Source organism: Corvus kubaryi, unplaced genomic scaffold, assembly GCF_017639235.1.
Source record: "Corvus kubaryi isolate FWS band 111438036 unplaced genomic scaffold, C.kubaryi_AGA036_p1.0 37334, whole genome shotgun sequence".
Lineage (NCBI taxonomy): Eukaryota > Metazoa > Chordata > Aves > Passeriformes > Corvidae > Corvus > Corvus kubaryi.
The window spans coordinates 21,263,015-21,282,244 of NW_024581108.1; the positions used below are offsets into that span (position 1 = coordinate 21,263,015).

A 19,230-nucleotide genomic window follows, 5' to 3' on the forward strand; every position below is an offset into this window, starting at 1 on the left:
GCGTTAAGATGCTTTGTGCACAAAATATGGATCACATCGCCTTCAGAACGCTTTATTCAGAGGCAAAACAGTGTAGTGAGCATAGACTGAATTAAAGAAAAAAATAAATTCCCTCCCTCCCCCCCCAAAAAAAAAAAAAAAAAACAAAACATAAAAAAAAATCCCAACCAAACATAAAAACCCTTTCTGTTCTGGACTGGGATCAATGGTTCACTCTCCTCATGGAACCAGTCAGTATCCAGTGAGCATGGAGATGTCCATGGGACATCACTGTCCATCCTGCTGCAAAACACAGCCCCCCCGTCCTTGAAGTTTCCATGGTCTTCAGTGAAAAAAATCATCTAAAAAAAAACTACTGTATAGATGGAGGAAGTGGTGCTGTCATCTGAAAGAGACAAATAACTCCCGTGAATACTTCAGCTCCTCACCAGAGGACACAACAGCACACATATTTAGGTCTCAATACTAAAATTCATTACTGTCATATTGATTCTTATTAGGTATCTAGAATTAAAAACTGATTTTGCAGAAGGAAATGCCACTGAAGTTGACCTGGGTGACTGGATTGTGTAATTTTTTATGTGCCTTTTGCTAGGCACATTTGGCTATTTTTTATATTATTTGTTTATTTTAAATCGAATATAGCTTCTATTCAGTAAATACCCTGATTTTCACAAACACACTTGTGGCTGGTGTACTTGGAGTGGCCTGGCCTTTACATGTCTATTAGCCTGCTTCTGGACCTGCTCCACAGAACTATCCAACAGAATTCAGATGTCATCTCCTGCTGGCAGCAGTCCCAGATACCAGGAAGCAAATCCTCAAGCTATCCCACAGAAGGAATGCAGTCCAGAGGGATGGATGGCTCAGGCTCTGAGTCAGCCCTGCCCAGAGCCCACACGGATGTCCCCACACACAGCCACTGCTCTGGAACGCTGTCTCAAACAGCAAGGGGAAAAATCCAATCTGCTTTTTACATTAAAAGGAAAGAAAAACTGGAGTGTAACAGTTTATTGCTTAAGTTTCACTCGTGCAGAATTCAAATAAATGCTTTCGGGTTTTTGTAAGGGGCTGAGTATATTATTTATTTAACTATGAGTCTCTTCACCAAGAGTAAACCTCAAAGAAAAGAAAGATAACCTATCTTTGCTCCTCAGTCTTCACATCTGTACTTAAAACTTACAACTGAAACAAAGTTAATAGATGTTATTTATACATAGACCCCATTTAGCAAAATTAATCCGTTAAACCCCTTTCCATTCAACCACAGTGATGGAGAAAAGTTTCAAGATGTCTGTGATGACTGCAGAAAAAAAAAACACATTTAGATTGGGTTCTTACCTTATTTAGTGACTCTTTGTTATTACTGTGGTTCCATTGTGAGCAGGGATAATAGGTGCAGGAATATCCAGTTCAGGGGCATCAAAAAAGTATGCCTACATTATCAGAGGAGAAAAAAAATTAGAGAGAAACATACTGTGCTGCCTTATCCCAGCTCCTTCTTTCCATACCCACCAAACACAGCTACAAACACAGCACTGAAATGGCAAATTTGAATCTTTTTCTGTTTTTATCAATTAGAAAGAGTCAATTAAAACAGTACTCTGAACTGTACTTTTAAATTTAACTGTTAGCAGCCAAGGCCTTTGAAAAAGACCTGTAGTGGAAAGGGTTGGATTGCAGATCCAAGGACAGTTTTGTTTTGCTGTTGCCTCCCTGCACACTGAGCTGTGGGGAACCAAATCTGTCTACCCTGGAAGCTGTGGAAGCTGAGGCCTGGCTGATACCCTTCTACCTAGTGCAACAAGGAAACAAATAATTTAAGTGTTCATTGTGTATTTCAGTGGCATCAGGGTCTTCTGTTTCCTAACACTTACTGTGTATGAAAACATAAACCTGCCAAAGCCCATAAGCACATGCTTTATATTGAACATTTAATCCTTCTAAAGGACTAAGCATAGTACTCATTGGAATAAAGTGCCACTGGATACTATAAAGATTAATGCTTTGCTGATACTATGATGAATTCCAGGTACATTCAAGAATGTTCTGTGGGGGTTGGACTCAATGACCATGATGGGTCCCCTCCATCTTGGGAGATGTTCTATGATTCCATAATTGATTACTGAATTTATTACCAGCACTGTCAGGGTCACATTGGCATCAATTTTTCGCTACATTTAAAATAACTGGAATTTTTACATCAGCGGTTTTCCAGTGACCAGCCAATCCTTCCTCCTCTGTCCCATAACATGCCACCTGTCCTAGGAAATAGGAGATTAGGGGAAAGGAATGGCAGTGTCCCACCAAACAGCCAACAGCCAGCAGGGCGTGAAGCAGCAGGATGGTGGCCACGGTGGCCACTGCGATCCTGCGGTTGTCGTCTCGGACCGCGGGCCAGAAGGTCATCACCAACACGGACCCCGAGAGGCACAGCGAGAGCACCACCAGCACCCAGCGCACCACCTTCTGCGGAATGATCCACAAAATCTGGAAAAGGCAGGGAAAGGGCTGTCAAAGGGGCCGTGTGTTCTGTGACACGTCATCCCTCCCAGCTGATTCGTGCACAAATTAACTCATGCCTTTATCTGACACATCTCTGTTACTGGAGGAAAGAGTAAGAGCTTCATTCCCAGACACAACAAGAGCAAATCCCAAGTTATGCCACTCCCTCCAAGGCCTGTCCCCAGCCAGGGAAACTTGTCTTTGGAGCCATCAACATTGCCTATCTGTTCCCTGGGGACACACACATCCCAGTTCTTGAGGCTGTCTTCTGGGCTCACCAGCAGCACCTTGCTTGGGTTTGCTGCCTCTGGGGAAATGACCTGTCCTGGGCTTTTCCAGCACCCACAAGACACATTTACATTAGACAAGCTTCAAGAAAAAGAGCAAAAGATTCTCCCAGTCCCTGAAATTTCAACAAATATCAAAAATATTTTAAGAAACAGCAAATCTTCTCAAGCAGGACAGGTGAGAGGTGCACTCTTTAGCCATACGTACCGCGGTGGGAATGTAAATGAAGAGGGAGTAGCCATATACACAAACTATCTCCAGGAACGAGTAGGAGACAATGTTCATGACTTTACTGTTCCTCCACATCAGGAATCCCCAGAGAGCAAGGGGAACAAGCCAAGCGTATGCATAAATCGTTGTAGCTGCTATGGACACTGGAAACACAACAAAAGATTTAATGTTCTACTTTGAATCCTGTCAGAATCAAAGGTGTAGAAGCATTCAGTATGAAAACTAAAAAGCTACCTGTGAAGATACTTCCAAAACATGGAAGCCCGAATTATTAATAAACTGAGAACTTTGCATTTATATCTAGTTTACACTCACTACTCTGCCAGCACTTCAAGTTAGTTTAAAAGTAAAAACTTCAGAAAAAAAATCTCTTGGTATTTTCAATTTCTTTATTACACCTGTGTACAAAATGCTGTTGGTTTCAGTTGGAAAGGAAAAACCACAGAGGCAGGAAAAACTTCGTTAAAAATAGAAATTCAGCTACTAGCAGCTAGTGTCAAATCTGAAATTATTCAAGTGACTGCATTCCCAAGTGGCAGCGTTCTTCCCAGTACATTAAGGATTTTGGAAACAAAGAGAAGCTGTGTTCCTTTGGAGGGACAGCAGCCTCCCTCATAACACAAAGACAGGTATCGAAAAACTGGCTCCTCACTCTGAGCTCTTTGGGGAACAGATCAGTGGAACATCTTTTGTTTATTTCTGCATTTGCCAGAAGGTAACAACTTCCAGCCCTTGGCAGGTGGTATGAGTGATAATCTGATCTGGTAATTTTCTGCCTAAGGCCTGCAAGCTCCTGGGAGGCCACAGATCCAGGAAAGCACCCAGCAAAGCACCACGGTGGCCAGTGCTGGGCTTTCACTCTCTGTACAAGGAGACATTCACTAAGGCTAAAAAATAACTAATTATTCCTGCTTGCTCTTCTAAAACCCTGGAACTACTTTATGCTCTGGAGAAACAGGGTTCTGCCAGTGACAGCCCACCTTAAGGACTTGTTTCACATCTCTAAAAATTTAAAGACAGTAATCAATCAAAAGACTCTGCTAAATCAAAGCTGTGACCTGGTTTTATATTACTTCATTTGCACATTAAAAAAAAAAGCAAAAAACACCCCACAACAAAAAACCCAACCAAAAACCCCCACAAATGACTACTTGCAAACCTTTTCTGAACTCAGGCACGTAGTGGTACGTTGGTTTGCCCAGATGGATGAAGAAATTCGAGAGATTGCCACTAACAGCAATGGTGAACACGAGTGTGGCACATATCCAAAATGGACCTTAAAAGGAAACAAAACCAATAGCACATCCTCTGCTCTCCTTTTTTAGGGCTAGCAAGTAAGAAGAAATATAAACTCAGATATTTAGCACAGAAAATAACTTCTCACACCTCCTACCTACCATAAAGGTCAGGATTGCTGCGGATATACAGCCTTACAAAGTTCTTCCCTGGTACTGGGAACACTGACCCTTTGATTCTGTCCAGGACCTATGAAACGTAAGGATTTGTCTGACTGACAATGCAAGAAGGTAAAAAACCTCAATGGATAAGGCATAATTCAGACAACAGCTCTCCTCTGGAGCAGAGTATTAACCTGGTATGTGTCCACATCGAAGAAGGTCTGGTAGTACTCAAAAGTCCAGAAAGGGGCACTTTTCTTCTGTCCTGCAAGCAGCTGGGTGGTGGGAAAGGCAACATGGAAAGTGTTACAAGCAGGCAATTTATACATTACTAGCTCATTTACACTGTAGTCACATGATTTTGGCACCAAAACAGCAAACAAACTTAACTGGGTGGTACTTCCTATGAATTATGTAATGGTTTCCTTTCCCCCTCCAGTATCTGTTAGCAGTCAGTCTCTTATCTCCCTGTAAGCAGAATTGTGGCCTGGGATTCTAAAGAGCAGCCTGTTACTACCTGCTGCCACATCATCTGTAACACACACCCTCAACACCATGACATGTTCCTTTTGCTGTCAGAATCACAATCTAAACCTCTTCTCTTTTAAAATCCATTCCTCCTTGTCCTGTTCTCTGCATGCTCTTGTAAGAAGTCCCTCTCCATCTTTCTCACAGGCCTCCACCAGCAGGTGTGAGAGCATTACCTCTGTTTTATCGGAGTCGTCAGTGCCCAGTAACTCATCATCCTCTTCCCTTCCTGGCTCCTGCAGGCGGCTGTGCTGATTCTTGGGGATTTCGACCGGCTCATCGATGCTTATGGTGGTGGCATCAGGATTTGCTGCAAGCAAATTAGCTGCATCGTCAAATTCTGCAAATAAGTACATCACAAAACAGGCGATGATCAAAACACTAAAATTTTTGTTGTCATGGCTCAAAAAACCATATAAAGACCCTGAGACAGTGTAATTGCTAGCTTAGGCATGTTGGGTACGATCTGTTTCCTAAAGCCCAAACTGACACGGATCAAGCTGAACCTTTACTCACTTAATGAAGTGTGAGGCCACCTTTCCTGCCAGTCTGCCTGCAGGATGTTCCAATGGCCCCACCGGAGCCTGCCCTCCTTCCCTGCCAACAGCCCCGGCCCGAGGACAGCAGGTCTCTGCAAGGGGAGGGAAAAGCTGCCTCTCTGAAGAAATGGGCACTTTTAATATTCTCCAAAAACCGACAAGAAATTTTTTATCCAAAACTAAGGAAGTCTGAAACCGGGGCCTTTTGCAGGTTACAGAGCGCTCTGCCCCTTTCCAGCTGTCACTTTCCACCACACAGGATTTCAGTCCACGATTTCAGTCAACGCCGGTTGCATTTTTTAGCTCGCCAGCAGCACAATTTCACCTCAGAAAATTCAGGACACCTGACTCCCCCATCCTGACCCCACCTGCAAAACTCCCTGGACGTTTTTATTCTGCGAACGCTCAGAATCGCTGCCAAAGCCTCCAGCGCCTGACAGCTCCCCGAGCCGGGCCCCAGCCCCGCGTCCGCACCTGCGACATCGCCTTTACCTTGAAATTTGAGGTCGTCCGCCGTCGCCATTCATCCGCCTGGATGAGGATCAGCTCCCCGGGGCCCGACCCTCCTGCAAGAGGACAGGGACAGCGCTGGCACGAGTCCTGTCCCCCGCGCTGTGCCAGCGCTGCTGTGCCAGCGCTGCTGTGCCCCGCGGCCGCGCCCCCGCCCGTGCCCCCGTCCCCGCCGCACCTCGGCTCCGCCACGGCCCCGCACCGCCGCTCCGCTCCCTTAAAGGGGCCGCGTCCGCCGCGCAGCCGCAGCCAATCAGCGGCGCCGCCGGGCGCCTCTGCCCCCGCCCCTCGGGGCGCGACAGCCTCGACGGCGACGCGGCTGGCACCGGCCAATCAGAGCCCGCGCAGCGCTTCCGCGTGCGCGCTCGCCCGCCCCCTTAAAGGGCTCGCCGCGGCCCCAGCGCGGCTGGTCAGGGGTGGCGGCGGCTGCTGCTGCTGCGTGCTACCGTCTGTGCACAAATACACACTGGGGCTGTAGCTAAGCATACGCTTATACATTTTTCATACACTGCATGTTCTGATAACTGAGAGTTTTATCAGAGAGTCACGGAATGCTTTGGGTTGGAAGGGACATTAAAGATCATCCCGTTCCATCCCCTGCCGTGGTGGACACCTCCCACCAGACCGGGTTGCTCCAAGCCCCGTCCAACCTGGCCTTGGACACTGCCGGGGATGGGGCAGCCACAGCTCCTCTGGGCACCCTGTGCCAGGGCCTCACCACCCTCACAGGAAAGAATTTCTTCTTCATACTTAATCTGAACCTGCTCTCTCTTTGTTTGAAGCATTTCCCCTTGACCTGTCATTCCAGGCCCGTGCCAATGGCCTCTCTCCATCTGTCCTGTCTCCCTTCAGGTGCCAGAAGGCCACAATTAGGTCACCACAAAGCCTTCTCCAGGCTGAACAATCCCAGTTGTCCCTGCATTTCCTGCTCCATCCCGCTGATCTTGGTGGCCTCTCAAGGCCTCACTCCAACGGATCCACATCCTTCCTTTGCTGGGGGCCAGCTGGCTATTATATATAATGGAGTTGTTTGGTTGGTTGTTTTTTGCGGTTTTTTTTTATCTTTCAGCCCCAAAATGCCAAACCCTGGAGTGCAGCAGAGCCCCAGACAGGAGCAGGACACTGTTTGCACAGCATCTGCATCACCCCAAGGCCTCAAGCGTCAGCACCTTAATCTTTAGTCCGGGATTCGGGGAGAACACCCTGATCCCGCTCCTCTCATTAGTAAAACACAGACCACATTTGTGGATGAGCCTCACAGCTCTGCAGTGAGCCTCACAGCTCTGCAGTGAGCACCACGCATCCACCCTGGCTGCAGAGGATGCCTTTTGGTGCAGCTGGAGGGAGCACAGCTGACAGGATCCTTGCTCACACAGCGACTGAAGTGCAGGGAGGGGACAGTGTGCAAGGCAAGGCAGAAACTCAACCAAACACGTGAACGTTTTCCCTCCCCCTTACCCTCTACCTTTGCCCCTACCTCGCATTGTGCTCCCATCGGGAGCAGCCAGACCTCTCCACCACGATGTTTGGCCCCAGGGTATTCCTACAGAAAATCCTGATTCTTCTGCAGGTTACTCTGTCTGTTGTTGTTGGCAAAACACTGATGATACTGTTCCCTAACGCCATGAAAAGGTACATCCTAAAGATGGGCGAGAAGAGCAGAATGAACCAGAATCCAAAGTTCAGCTACGAAAACTGGGGCCCAACCTTTTTCAGCTTCAAGTATTTGCTGTTTGTGCTGAAGGTGAAGTGGAAGAGGCTGGAGGATGAAGCCCATGAGGGACACCCAGCACCCAACACGCCGGTGGTGACCCTCGGCGGGGAAGTTCGTCACCTCCTGGATTTCATGGCAGGTCAGTACTTGAGCCGTGTAGCTGGGTTTGGTTTGCTGAGAGCATAAACGAGGAGATTCTGCTGAGGGAACAGGGACAGGCAGCTGGCACCTGAGTGCATCACGTGCACACCACCAGCACTCACTTCATGGAGAAGATGCAGCACATTTACTGCCTCTTGATTTTCTGCTGAAAGCCAAGGTAATAATTTGCTTTCAGGAGAGAAGGCCCAGAATTGAACCGTTTGCAATGATTCACAAGTGTTGGCTGTCGTTCCCTGTCCATACAGAAAATTCCACACCAACTCCCTTAGCCAGCCTAAAGCCTAGAAAGCACAGGGTGGGTTTTTCCAGATCCAAAGTGGCTGGGAATAAAGCAGAAGTAGCTGCTTTGTACTTTGTCCACTGCCTCCCACTGAGATCTCAGCAGAACATGGAATTAATAATTAAGCTGCAGCCTCCATCCCCATGGGAGGAATTACATCCTTCTCTCACTCTGCTTTCCTAATTATATAGAGATATTTATGTAGGAGATGGGACGCAAAATGGAAGAGAGATACACAGATCTACATGAAGGTACCACTGTTATTTAATTCTTTAGGATGTGGATCTGTGTTAGCAGCAGCTTTTAAGTTAACCCCAGCCAGAAAGATCTTGAACAAATTTCATGTAATTTAGCATAACCAGACTAAAAGAGGTGCTTAAAAATCCTGCAAGCTCCCTTACATCAAGGTCTTGCAAACAGATGCCAACACCAACACAATACTGTGTTAATTTGTAAGCAACTGCAGATACTTTTGCCAGTGTAAGGTTAGTTTAATAATAATATATAACCAGAGTTCTGTTTGGACAGGAAATTGCAGAAATACATTGAAAGCATGAAAGCCTGTGATGCATGACTGAAAAGTCTGCAGCTTCCCCTCAGCTCAGCTTGAACTGACACATCTAAAAAAATCTGGACATGAAAAGGCACTGGGACTCTGTCCTTAATGCCCACCCCTGAACCACTGTCCCTGGATAACCTTGCAGAAGGCCATGTTTAGTATTTTTGAAGTTGCTCCATACTAAAGATCCCTGGGAGGCTGAGATTTTGGATCAGTTCCCTATCCCAAAAACGTTGGTAGCTTGAAAATTGGCCCTTGTGATGAGGAAAAGAGAAGCTGTGTGACTGCGGGGTGCCTGCTGCCTGTACTGGGCAGGGTTCCTTCCGGTACACTCCTTGCTGGATGCGGCACAGATCAGAGCCAGGCTAGGAAAAGCACCTTTAAGCCTGCTTTGCAGAGATGCAGAGGTTCTGCTGCTGATTTTAATGACCTAGGAGAGGTTTATGGAATCAGTGACTTAGTGTTGCCCAGGAATCTCTGCACCAGAGGCTCAGTTCAGTGTATTTAGTTCTGTCCTTCCTCCCTTCGCTTAACCACAATTTTTTTTTTTTTTTTTTCCCCAGATAACCGACCTTTAATCCTGAATTTTGGAAGTTGCACCTGACCTTCATTTATGTTAAAATTTGATGAGTTCAACAAGCTCATCAAAGATTTCAGCTCAGTAGCAGATTTCCTTATCATCTACATTGAGGAAGCTCACGCAGTAGGTAAAGTACAAACACCACAGTGATGCCAACCACAGCTTCAGATGTGTCATTTCCTCTAGAAAAAAAAAGCGTGTTAGCAAAGGAGGGGGCTGAAAACAGGAGAGAAACCTTCAAATCAAGTGGCAACACCACATCGAGGGCCCAGTTTGTGTCCCTAATTCTCCTAAGATTTTACTCACACATCTGACTTTACACTGAGTTACTCCTGCTGAAGACACCCAGCTCTGTGAAGGACAGAGTTATATGTTTTAAAAATTGCATCTAAGTGTTAGTGCAGCTCCTTTTGGAAAGAGGAAGAAAAGACATTTCATAGAACAAAAGTTAAGTGTACAATGCCAGCATGTTATGTGTTAACAGAAAAATACCCTAGTTTTTAACATTTTGCAAGGACAAGACACAGACTCCAATTTGAAAAATTTAGCAAGCAAACAATGCACCCTTGTTTATCTACGCTGGATTCTAAGTAACACATTGGCACTGCTTTTATCCCAGGATTAAATGTTTTTCTAAAACCTAACATTTATAGTTTTCTAGCAATATGTCATTTTCAGCAGCTGAGAATCAGGTAATGACTAAGTCAGTCATCAAACCCTTTTAACTAGTTTTTACTTTATTAGGAAGAGTTGTGTGTAAATGTTTGTTTGCATAGTTCTGAAAAACAAAGGTGTGTCCTGGCTCATGTGTTTCACTTCTCACAGACCTATAATTTTGGTTTATAGGCTTAATGAGTACAATCAAGTAGAATGAACAACACTGACAAAGCTTGACCAAATAGAACATATATTCCCCTCCTGGTGTATTTCTATGGTCGATTTATGTGGGAAAATTTCAGCTAAAATCCATCAAATATTTCTGAATCTGGGGCAAGGGGAAAATACAGTTTGATGAAATGAAAAGGAAAAAAAAGTAGATCTTGGGACCACTTATTTGAAAAGCTCTAGTGCTCCCATAGTCTTTCATTTCATGGCAGGTTTTGGTATTAAGAATAAACTGCAAGATTCTTTTAACCTAGTTTTGGGATATGACACACAGTATATCTCCACCCTTGCACCTATTCAAAATGTTCCTTGCTAAATCCCTCCCTCATTTGTTTTAGATGGATGGGCTTTTAAAAACAATGTTGTTATTAAAAATCACAGAAGCCTTGAAGATCGAAAAATTGCAGCCCAATTTCTTCAGAAAAATCACCCTCTATGTCCAGTGGTTTTAGACACCATGGAAAACCTGAGCAGTTCAAAATATGCTGTGCTGCCAGAACGACTCTACCTGCTCCAAGGAGGGAAGGTCATCTACAAGGTAAAAAATATCCACAGCAATGAGCAGAATATAGAGATTTTAAAATTTCAAGGTAACTTGAGACTGCTTTACATTTAACAGTCAGTATTTCATTCTGTTTGAGAGCTAAACATTTCACAATGCACTGTAACTGTGGAGAGAAATGAACATGCAGCACAACCAGTCTGAGCCTTTATAATGTACATATTTGATGTACACCCCAGTCTTGCTCAAACATTTATCTTTTGGCTCACTACTAACCCGAGGTACATCTAAGCTGTGAGATCCAGGAACACTTCCCACCTGCAGGATCCAGACACTGGCTCTGTCCCAGTGACACAGCAGGGTGTAACCAGTGCATAATCATCTCCCAGGGATGGCTCCAGTGGAAAGGGAGCCCAGGCACACCTGCCCACAGTTCTGGTGCAGCTGCTGTGCTCTGAAGGACTTCTGCTCTGTCTGCCTGAGCATCACTGTGTCATTTTATTGCCTTTCCAGGGAGGAGTGGGGCCTTGGAATTACCACCCCCAGGAGATACGTGCCATCCTGGAAAAACTGAAATAGAGAAAGAAGAGGACTTCGGAGTAAAGACTATTTGGATAAAGAAGTTCAAGAATAATTTTTCACAAACATAAGACTAAGGAATAAAAAAAGAATTTAAAAACAGCCATAGAGACAAGAAGAAAAAAAAGAATGCTTTATGGGCATCTAAGGAGCATCTGTAACGAGGTCCATTATGTCTGTCTAGAGGCTTTCAAGTGTCATCCTTGCAACACCAATTTCTGTTCTGTAGTAACTTACTACTCTTATACCACATGCAGTAATGTGGGAGCTGGGTCCACTGAGCTCTGGATACCAACATTTACACTTGCAAGGAATATCCTGCAGGATAAACTTCAGGGTGGTGACATTTGCAAGAGGCTACTGGCATGCAAAGCAACTGATTTCACATTACTAGACACATTGCACTTGTATATTTAAAATGTTCCCTTTCACTGACTTCAGGAGGCTTCTGAGCAAGACAATTTCTATCAACATCTGTTTCCATGAGTATTTGTTATGATGGTCCCAGCATAAAGCACCGGCGGCTGTGACCTGATTGTAGAAAATACTTATAGAAACAAGGGATTGATCTACAATTATTAAAAGTCTATCAAAGCACTTCATATGGCTTCAGTTTATTTCCCTCCCTGCCCTGCCTCTCTCCCCAGGTTATTTCTAAGCATTAGCAGATATTTATATTCATTCTAATAATCTCTGAGTTTGAGCTGATCAGAAAGTTACCAATTTAAGGACCTCTGAAGGATTTGTTTGACAGTAGGAGGTAATACATCCCACTTGCGTAGTTCACACTTCTTTTCTATTTACCTCAGAGCACAAGGGAAGCATTTTACAGGAAATCGAGTTTTAATTCATGTATCATGAAAGCCTGATATAAACATACTAACTTAAATGGACTCAGTTATGCTCAAGTGTTCTAGGCTGACAGTTTAGGTTACAAAATGAGAAAGCTGTTACTACAATTAACAACAGCCCTGCGTTGTGGTTGGACTTGATGATCTTAACAGTCTTTTCCAACCTAAATGATTCTATATTCTCCTATTCTATTCCATACATTAAACCAGCAAGGAATACATACCACATCCATACCTTCAAAAAAACCACTTTAATACAAGGGTCTAATAATAAACATGCTCTGCAGTGCAGCTATCAAAATGTAACTTGCTTATAAAAAAATTAAATGGAGGCCCAAATTTCAGCTGGACTCAAGTGTTCTCTGCCGTTCCCTCTGCCATCACCCGATGCACTGACACAAAATGATCAAAGGCAGATTTGATGACAAAACGCAAGTAAGTGGCTTGGAATTCAGGAAGCTGCAGAAGGAATAAAAATAATGTTATTGCATTCTCTGTAGTAACAAAAATACCAAACCACATTTGCAGAAGTTCGTTGGACACAAGGATCTGGATATTTCGGTGTCTGATTTTGAACTGCACATAAATCAAACTCTTTGACCTGCAATTCAAAAAACTCCCATCACCTCCTGAATTCTGCAGCCTTAAAGGCAGCAATTGAAGGAGGGAAGATTGGCACACTTCTGGAAAGGGCCCTTGCACATTGTCAGGAGCACTAGGCAGGTGCAATTTCATAGCATAATCTACAGAGGAGCAGCTGGGAAGTGCAGTTTCACACCACAATCTACAAATTCCTCTCTTTAACACCAACTGAGCAATAATTGTAAATAAAGACATGTTTGGGTTCTTTTATGGTTTCTCCCCACTTAGTCCAGACATCCCATATCATGAACCACTACTGATGTACACTCTAAATACTCACTGGAAATTCTTCCATTTGGAGCTGTCCTTCTGTGTGTTGCAAATCTAGAAAATATATTTTAAGGTAAATAACAAAGAATAATGTGCAATGCTGTGAAGTTTTCACTGGACCCAGAGTTCAAATACTATGAATTTACACTGCACATAGACATTGTTCTTTTTTATTTTCACAAGGTGATTCAAGAGAATACTTTTTTGCAATATCCCACTGTGTGTATATATACCCTACTCATTACCGTGTTATCAAAGGTCACCCAAGAGGCACTAGAGAAAGCCAATCCCCAAACCAAACAATGCAGGAAATGGCACTCTATTACACTATGTAAGCCTGGTTTTAATTTTGGAACATGAAGTGCACAAGTAGTGCTTTTAGCCCTTATACAGCATTTTACTCTCCAAAGTGCTGCAGAAACTAGCAGCGTTCACAACATTCACTTAAACATGACCGTTACATTAATGTCTAATAAAATAATCATCAAGCCACACTTTTGGATGTCATATGAGAGAGCAGTTGATGAGTTGAGGGTAACAAAGGGTCACTTCTTCAGGGCCAGAAATTACTTCAAAAATACAGACTTTTCAGAATCAGCAATCTAGCAAAGTTGTAAGACAACTGTGTGGTATGTTGAGCAGTCCTGGAAAAAAACAGACCACTGGAATATGTTTCACAGCAATGCTAAATTTATAAACTTCCTACAACCTACTAAAATAACATTTCAAGATCTATTCAGCTTGTGATCTTACCATGCTACTCATGTTAGAGATAAAAGAAAATTAAATTCTATGTTTCTGAGGAATATGAACAGAATGACTGAATGATATTAAGCAGGACCTGCAGTGAGATCCTTTGTTGAAATCAGTTTTAAAATGAATGCAAAGAGATGGTTTCAAAGAATGTTATTATGGTCTATAATAGTTTCTGAAAATAAACTGTGTCTTCTATATAACTTTCATTACACCTCATTGCAGATATGGAATATTTGGTTGGATTTTTAATAATTCAAGAATTTATTTTCAAGTTTTCTTCTCTTTTGCTAAGAAGAAAAGTGAAAGAAAAGGTGTGGCAAAGTGATAATTTTGTATCAGATAGGCTCCTGTTTATTTGAAGTTAGGTTGTTTTTAGAAAAACACATGGATTGTCTAACTGTCATCCTTTGACTGTAATTTGCAATTTTTAAAATAAGTTTATCTGTGATTTCCTATTAAGCAAAACATGCCAGTTTTCCTTTGTTTAGGGAGGCATCCAACCTTGCAGCTTCTCTGCCTTCTAGTCCAGCAGAAGAATCCCTTTCTCAGCAGCAAACCCTTCCACACACTGAATTCTAGTTTCCTAACAGCTTTAGGGCAATGGAGCCCAAATCCTGAGCTGGTATGAATTACACAGCCTCTAGCTGGGGCAGTGGAGCATAATAATCTTGGCTGAGAGAGTAGTTTAAACTTTTGGTATCCATCTTTCTCAGACTAAAGTAATCTCTAAGAAGTAAATGCAAATCATCATTCAAAGCATGCCCTCATGTGAAAATGTTAATGGTAGACACTGGGAAACAAATTTTTAAAGTTAGTGAAGAAGGTGTAGAACCCATTCTAAAAATATTGGCCAATGTGAGAAGCAGAGAAGTCAAAGAGAGCCAAGGGGCCAAACTTGTGATAATCTTCAGGGGGCTTATCTGAACCAAGTGTCCCTCTGACAATCCTTTAATAAATTAAAAAAGAAGTACAACCCATATTAATTTTGTTAGTCTGATCCTCCTTCAGATCTTGACCAGACATTTATCTGATATGTGTCTGCAAATTAGCAAAAATAAAATTCAAAAAATAACAATTCTTTTAGGAAATAATAGAAACCCTTTTAGCTCAGTACTAAAGAAAACAAAAAAATGGATACAACATGGATAGCTTCAAGTTTCGTCGAGGCAATTTTGTATTGTCATTCAAAATGTTATAAAATTCAGCAAAATGGCTAACTGATACAAGAATTACAAGAATTTTATGTCAACACACATGAAGAGAAAAAGCATTTAAAAACTTGCTGTACATTTTCAGATTTCCCAGAATGGATTATTTTAATCAAAATTAATATGGGCATTCATGCCCTGTTTTTCCTGTTATATCACTTTTACACTGACATTTAATTAAGTTCAATGGAGTTATTTCTAATTTACAATATAGCATGTAAGAAGGATCAGATCCTGAGACTTTAATGTACCTAACATCACAATATAAATAAGCATCCTTCACTGTGAATCAGAAACCTCTAAAATAGATAGAGAGCTTAGTACAGGAGTATCAAAATGTTAGGTAGGAGGGGCTTAGTACTTTTGGTCTTTAAAAACAAAACAAAACAAAACAAACCCACCAAAAAACCCAAAATGGCAACAACAAAACCCAAACTTCTACAATATTGTACATATTTGTATTAAGCTTTCTGGATTACTTCTTGGTATGCAGTTTTAATATCCTTCTCTCTTTGACAAGGTCAGGTCTGCTTTCTCTTTAAGGCAGCTCAAGAGATTCAAGTTATAGCTAATTGGTTTGATTATTTGTTCTGTAACCTCTAATTCCCTATGACCTTTTCCAAGCCCATTTTCAATTAAATGGGCCAAACTAGTAAAGCTTATACTGGGCTTTTGGTGAGACCTGTCAGAATGTCTTGACAAATTAAGTGTTCCACGTACTAGGTTGCTTTCAGACCAAATGCAACTGCAGAGTTAATGCTGTTTTTCTTTTAAGGTATATCATTTGTCTGTACAGAACCATTGATTTTCACAGAAAAAAAATCTACAACCAAACAAAAAATATTTATTTTTCTATACTATCCATACAGGCTGGTCCCTAAAGATTAAATGTGTGTATATATATATATATATGCATCCAACATTGTAACTTTAATCTTTTTCTTATCCACTTCCCTATTTGATTAAACTACACTGCCTTATACAAGAAGTCCACCTGTAATTGGGATAGAAATATCCTTACAGGGTACAAACATTTCTAGTTTAAAAAAATGGATTAAGAAAACCTGAACTTTTCCCTTAAGCTGAGCCATCATTATCAAGCATGATCATAACAGAGAATTGTTAAAACAAGACAGGTGTAACTGGTGTTTTGATTTAGACTTTACAATTATTATAAATGGCATGACTGCCCTTTATAAGAAAACAAAAAATAAAGCTCCCTTGTCACACCCTGCCCCACGTTTGACAGTGGGATGTGGTGTTGTTTCAGGAAACCTGTTTTCTCTTTGGCTTCGAAAGACCTACATTTGTACTTGTTTTTATAAAACTGTCACTCTGAAGTAAAGCCCAGCAATTATTCCATTATCTAGAACAATGAATGGTTGGGATATGCAAAATGGTAGGAGGAAAAAAGGGGGGGAGAAAAGTGCTTCAAGCAGCAAGTTAACACCTTCCGGAAGGGACTGAGTACCTTCCAATTGACCTTAGTTCATCTGCACCATTCTTCCTAGCACTTGCTTTTCCCACACCACAGTACAAAGCCGTTTCTGTGACGTCATCCCCTGCTAATCACGTGCGCTATCCCGCGAGTTCCTGCGGAGGCTTCTGAGTTTTGGGTCTGGAATTTCCCCGGAGTACGGGATGGGGGAAAACCCGGACTGGATTTTTCCCGGAGTACGGAATGGGAGAAAACCCGGACTGGATTTTTCCCGGAGTACGGAATGGATTCAGGGGAAAACCCGGACTGGATTTTTCCCGGAGTACGGAATGGATTCAGGGGAAAACCCGGACTGGATTTTTCCCGGAGTACGGAATGGACTCGGGAGAAAACCCGGACTGGATTTTTCCCGGAGTACGGAATGGATTCGGGGGGAAAACCCGGACTGGATTTTTTCCCGGAGTACGGAATGGGGGCAATCCAGACTGGATTTTTTCAGAGCAGTTAGTTATATTATAATTGGAATGAAAGGCAATTTGCTAGCTGAGATTATAAAATATTAAAGGACAAAAAGGTAGAAAAACCTCCCAAATGCTGACCTCTGGCCCAATAAAAGGAAAGTGATAGAGATATCCTTACACAGAAAGAAAGACAAGATCATTCCTGAGAAAGCAGACAAGAGAGAAAGATGAGAGTGTGCAAACTGGCAAGGACTAGCACTGTAAGAAATGCTAGTATTAAATCTTGAGGAGCTGTTAAAGCAGGTGGGGCAGTGCTCGTTATCTCCTACCATGACTCATCCTTGGTAACTCCCTCCAGGTGTTATCTCTGTTTAATGGGCAATCAAGGACCCACCACGTGACTCACAGAATTACGTCAAGCCATTGTTAGATGCTCCACCCAGGGGGAGGAGCCAAGTATCCCCACCTGGATCTAGCCCTTAACTCCTGGATTCCCAGAGCTAGCACTGCACCTTCAGGTGAAGACCAAACTGTTTCTACAGGATCACTGCTTCAGCAGGACTTCATCTGGACTGCTACCACCACCCTGCCTAACAGGGTGTCAGGCTGCATCCTGACTCTGTCAGTGTTCTTGTGCTATTGTCTTCATTTCTTTTAATTTTCCTATTAAATTATAATTCTGACTTGTGATCTTCTTCTGGTTTGCTTACAAACTAGTACATATTTAAATCACTTAGTCAATATAAATAGCTTTCTTTTCAGATCAGATAAAAGATATGTAAACTTAAAGATCTTTTTTAAGAGTCAAAAGTTATTTTGAAAATATCTTGAGATATAATAATTGCCAAGGGAAAAAAAAACTCCAATGCATTGTTTGCATACGAAAATCTCAACAAAGTTCCCTTTAACAAAATTCAAAACGTAATCATCTGATAGTGCATATCTTCAAGGGTCAGATAAAAGTTTCATATATTTTTTTATGAGGCTCTTCTTGTTCTTGTGTTGATAGCAATGGTACAGGCCTGCTGTACAGTGAAATACAAAGTTAGTTAAATAGTGTATTTGTGCAATACACAGGTTTCTTCTACTCCCAGCCTCCCTAAGATGGCCTGCTTTATTTCTATTCTTCAAGAAGAGAGGAAGCAAAATCCTACATAAAAATAGATGAGGGGTTACAGTGATTCTTTGAAAAAGACCAACATTGTTACCACAAAACCACACAAACTCAGGAGTCTTACCTTTTTCAATGCACTGTTCAAAACCCACAGGGTCTTTAGATGTGCTTCTTTCAATCCTTAAGGTCCGCACTAAAATATATATAAATTTGAAATATCAACACAAGTTCTGATTCTTTATTGATAACTGTATTTATTCAATTACTTTACATCCACAAAGCACTTTCAAAGCACTAATTTATTTCTTCTCTAAGCTATGGAGATTGTGGACATGAAGGACAACTGCTTTGTGAAAATGAATCTTTATGTGAAGTTAAATGTTTATGAATCTGTTAAAAGTGGCTGCTTACAGACTATGAGACTACTGTGGGAGCTTTCATTAAGGCACAGACACACACTTTAATATAGCACGTATTACCTACTGTAAGACACAAAGTCTTACCCAAATAACACTGGATGGCGACTTTGCTGATTTTTACACATTTTGGAAAACCAATAATCAATTCCTGTGGGAACATGCCTGTTGTCGTCCAAAATGTTTTGGAACTTCTGTGGAGAGAACAGGACAAAACCCTCAACTGCAGCTTTCCATCTATAACCATCTTGAATTAAATTTATCACAGAAAAATATGGACGGGAAAGGAAGAGAGGAAAGGGAAAGGAGAGGGGTGGAAAAAGACGGTGGGGAAGAAGGGAAGGAGAGGGAGGAGAAGGGGCGGGGGGGGGGAAGGAAGGGGGAGACATTTTTATTTGCGGTGCTTTCAGCAGTGCCCTGTACAACGATGGGGCCGCTCTCTGGATGTGTTTACAACTCGCCGAGCAGGCTCTGTACCCTGGCGGCACCACACGAACCCCGCAATGGCGGTGGGCCCCGAGCAGTTCCACTCTGCGGCGACTGTAGCGTGAGGGCGAAGGGCCGGCCCCGGCCCAGCCCCAGCGGGCTCCGTGCGGGAGGAGCCGCGCCCGCGCCCCCGCCCGGCCCCTCACCCGTCCGCCACGCTCTCGGCAGGGTGCTCGGCATCGCTGGACGTGGCCAGGACGAGAGCGGCCCCCGCCGAGCTCCGGCACCAGTCGGCGGCTTTCATCGCGCACGGCGGAGCTGCCGCTACCGAGCAACGGCGGCGGCCCCCCCCCCGCACGGCCGCTCCCGGTGCGGGAGGTGCGGGAACC

At 43.1% G+C, this 19,230-nt stretch overlaps 3 protein-coding genes across 6 annotated transcripts; 1 reads left to right on the forward strand and 2 right to left on the reverse strand.

Moving 5' to 3' along the window:
- Positions 1–36: 36 nt before the first annotated feature.
- On the reverse strand, positions 37–6,275 carry YIPF1 (Yip1 domain family member 1). Of its 2 annotated transcripts, none has more exons than XM_042030739.1 (10): positions 6,177–6,275; positions 5,981–6,054; positions 5,126–5,259; positions 4,616–4,696; positions 4,422–4,509; positions 4,184–4,300; positions 3,001–3,167; positions 2,308–2,490; positions 1,342–1,436; positions 37–385 (listed from the first exon to the last, which is right to left on the reverse strand). In XM_042030739.1, exons 2-9 carry the CDS (start codon positions 6,009–6,011, stop codon positions 1,347–1,349), a joined length of 891 nt encoding a protein of 296 aa, XP_041886673.1. In that variant the 5' UTR covers positions 6,012–6,054; positions 6,177–6,275; the 3' UTR covers positions 37–385; positions 1,342–1,346. The 2 variants fall into 2 exon arrangements, with proteins under 2 accessions (XP_041886673.1, XP_041886672.1); XM_042030738.1 differs by having other exon boundaries at positions 5,126–5,289.
- Positions 6,276–7,452: 1,177 nt separating this feature from the next.
- DIO1 (iodothyronine deiodinase 1) lies at positions 7,453–11,861 on the forward strand. Of its 2 annotated transcripts, XM_042030741.1 has the most exons (4): positions 7,455–7,851; positions 9,277–9,420; positions 10,517–10,716; positions 11,194–11,861. In XM_042030741.1, the coding sequence occupies exons 1-4, from the start codon at positions 7,521–7,523 to the stop codon at positions 11,257–11,259; spliced, it is 741 nt and encodes a 246-aa protein (XP_041886675.1). In that variant the 5' UTR covers positions 7,455–7,520; the 3' UTR covers positions 11,260–11,861. The 2 variants fall into 2 exon arrangements, with proteins under 2 accessions (XP_041886674.1, XP_041886675.1); XM_042030740.1 differs by lacking the exon at positions 11,194–11,861 and having other exon boundaries at positions 7,453–7,851; positions 10,517–10,794.
- On the reverse strand, positions 8,397–19,224 carry HSPB11 (heat shock protein family B (small) member 11). 2 transcript variants are annotated; one of them, XR_006016508.1, is made up of 6 exons: positions 19,048–19,224; positions 18,503–18,609; positions 18,124–18,192; positions 13,033–13,076; positions 12,346–12,569; positions 8,397–11,250 (listed from the first exon to the last, which is right to left on the reverse strand). XR_006016508.1 is itself a non-coding variant. In XM_042030742.1 (5 exons), exons 1-5 carry the CDS (start codon positions 19,143–19,145, stop codon positions 12,462–12,464), a joined length of 426 nt encoding a protein of 141 aa, XP_041886676.1. In that variant the 5' UTR covers positions 19,146–19,224; the 3' UTR covers positions 12,343–12,461. The 2 variants fall into 2 exon arrangements, 1 of the variants encoding a protein (XP_041886676.1); XM_042030742.1 differs by lacking the exon at positions 8,397–11,250 and having other exon boundaries at positions 12,343–12,569.
- Between the last annotated feature and the right edge of the window lie 6 nt (positions 19,225–19,230).

What these genes read in the sequence shown, in the direction of transcription:
- YIPF1 (XM_042030738.1), bottom strand. Translation starts at nt 6,011, where the DNA reads ATGGCGACGGCGGACGACCTCAAATTTCAAG. An exon ending in TCGATGTGGACACATACCAG is followed by an intron (nt 4,510 to 4,615) that starts GTTAATACTCTG and finishes TACGTTTCATAG; the next exon opens with GTCCTGGACAGAATCAAAGG. An exon ending in CGTGCCTGAGTTCAGAAAAG is followed by an intron (nt 3,168 to 4,183) that starts GTTTGCAAGTAG and finishes TTGTGTTTCCAG; the next exon opens with TGTCCATAGCAGCTACAACG.
- HSPB11 (XM_042030742.1), bottom strand. Translation starts at nt 19,145, where the DNA reads ATGAAAGCCGCCGACTGGTGCCGGAGCTCGGCGGGGGCCGCTCTCGTC. An exon ending in TGAACAGTGCATTGAAAAAG is followed by an intron (nt 13,077 to 18,123) that starts GTAAGACTCCTG and finishes TATATTTTCTAG; the next exon opens with ATTTGCAACACACAGAAGGA. An exon ending in TCCAAATGGAAGAATTTCCA is followed by an intron (nt 12,570 to 13,032) that starts GTGAGTATTTAG and finishes TTCCTTCTGCAG; the next exon opens with CTTCCTGAATTCCAAGCCAC.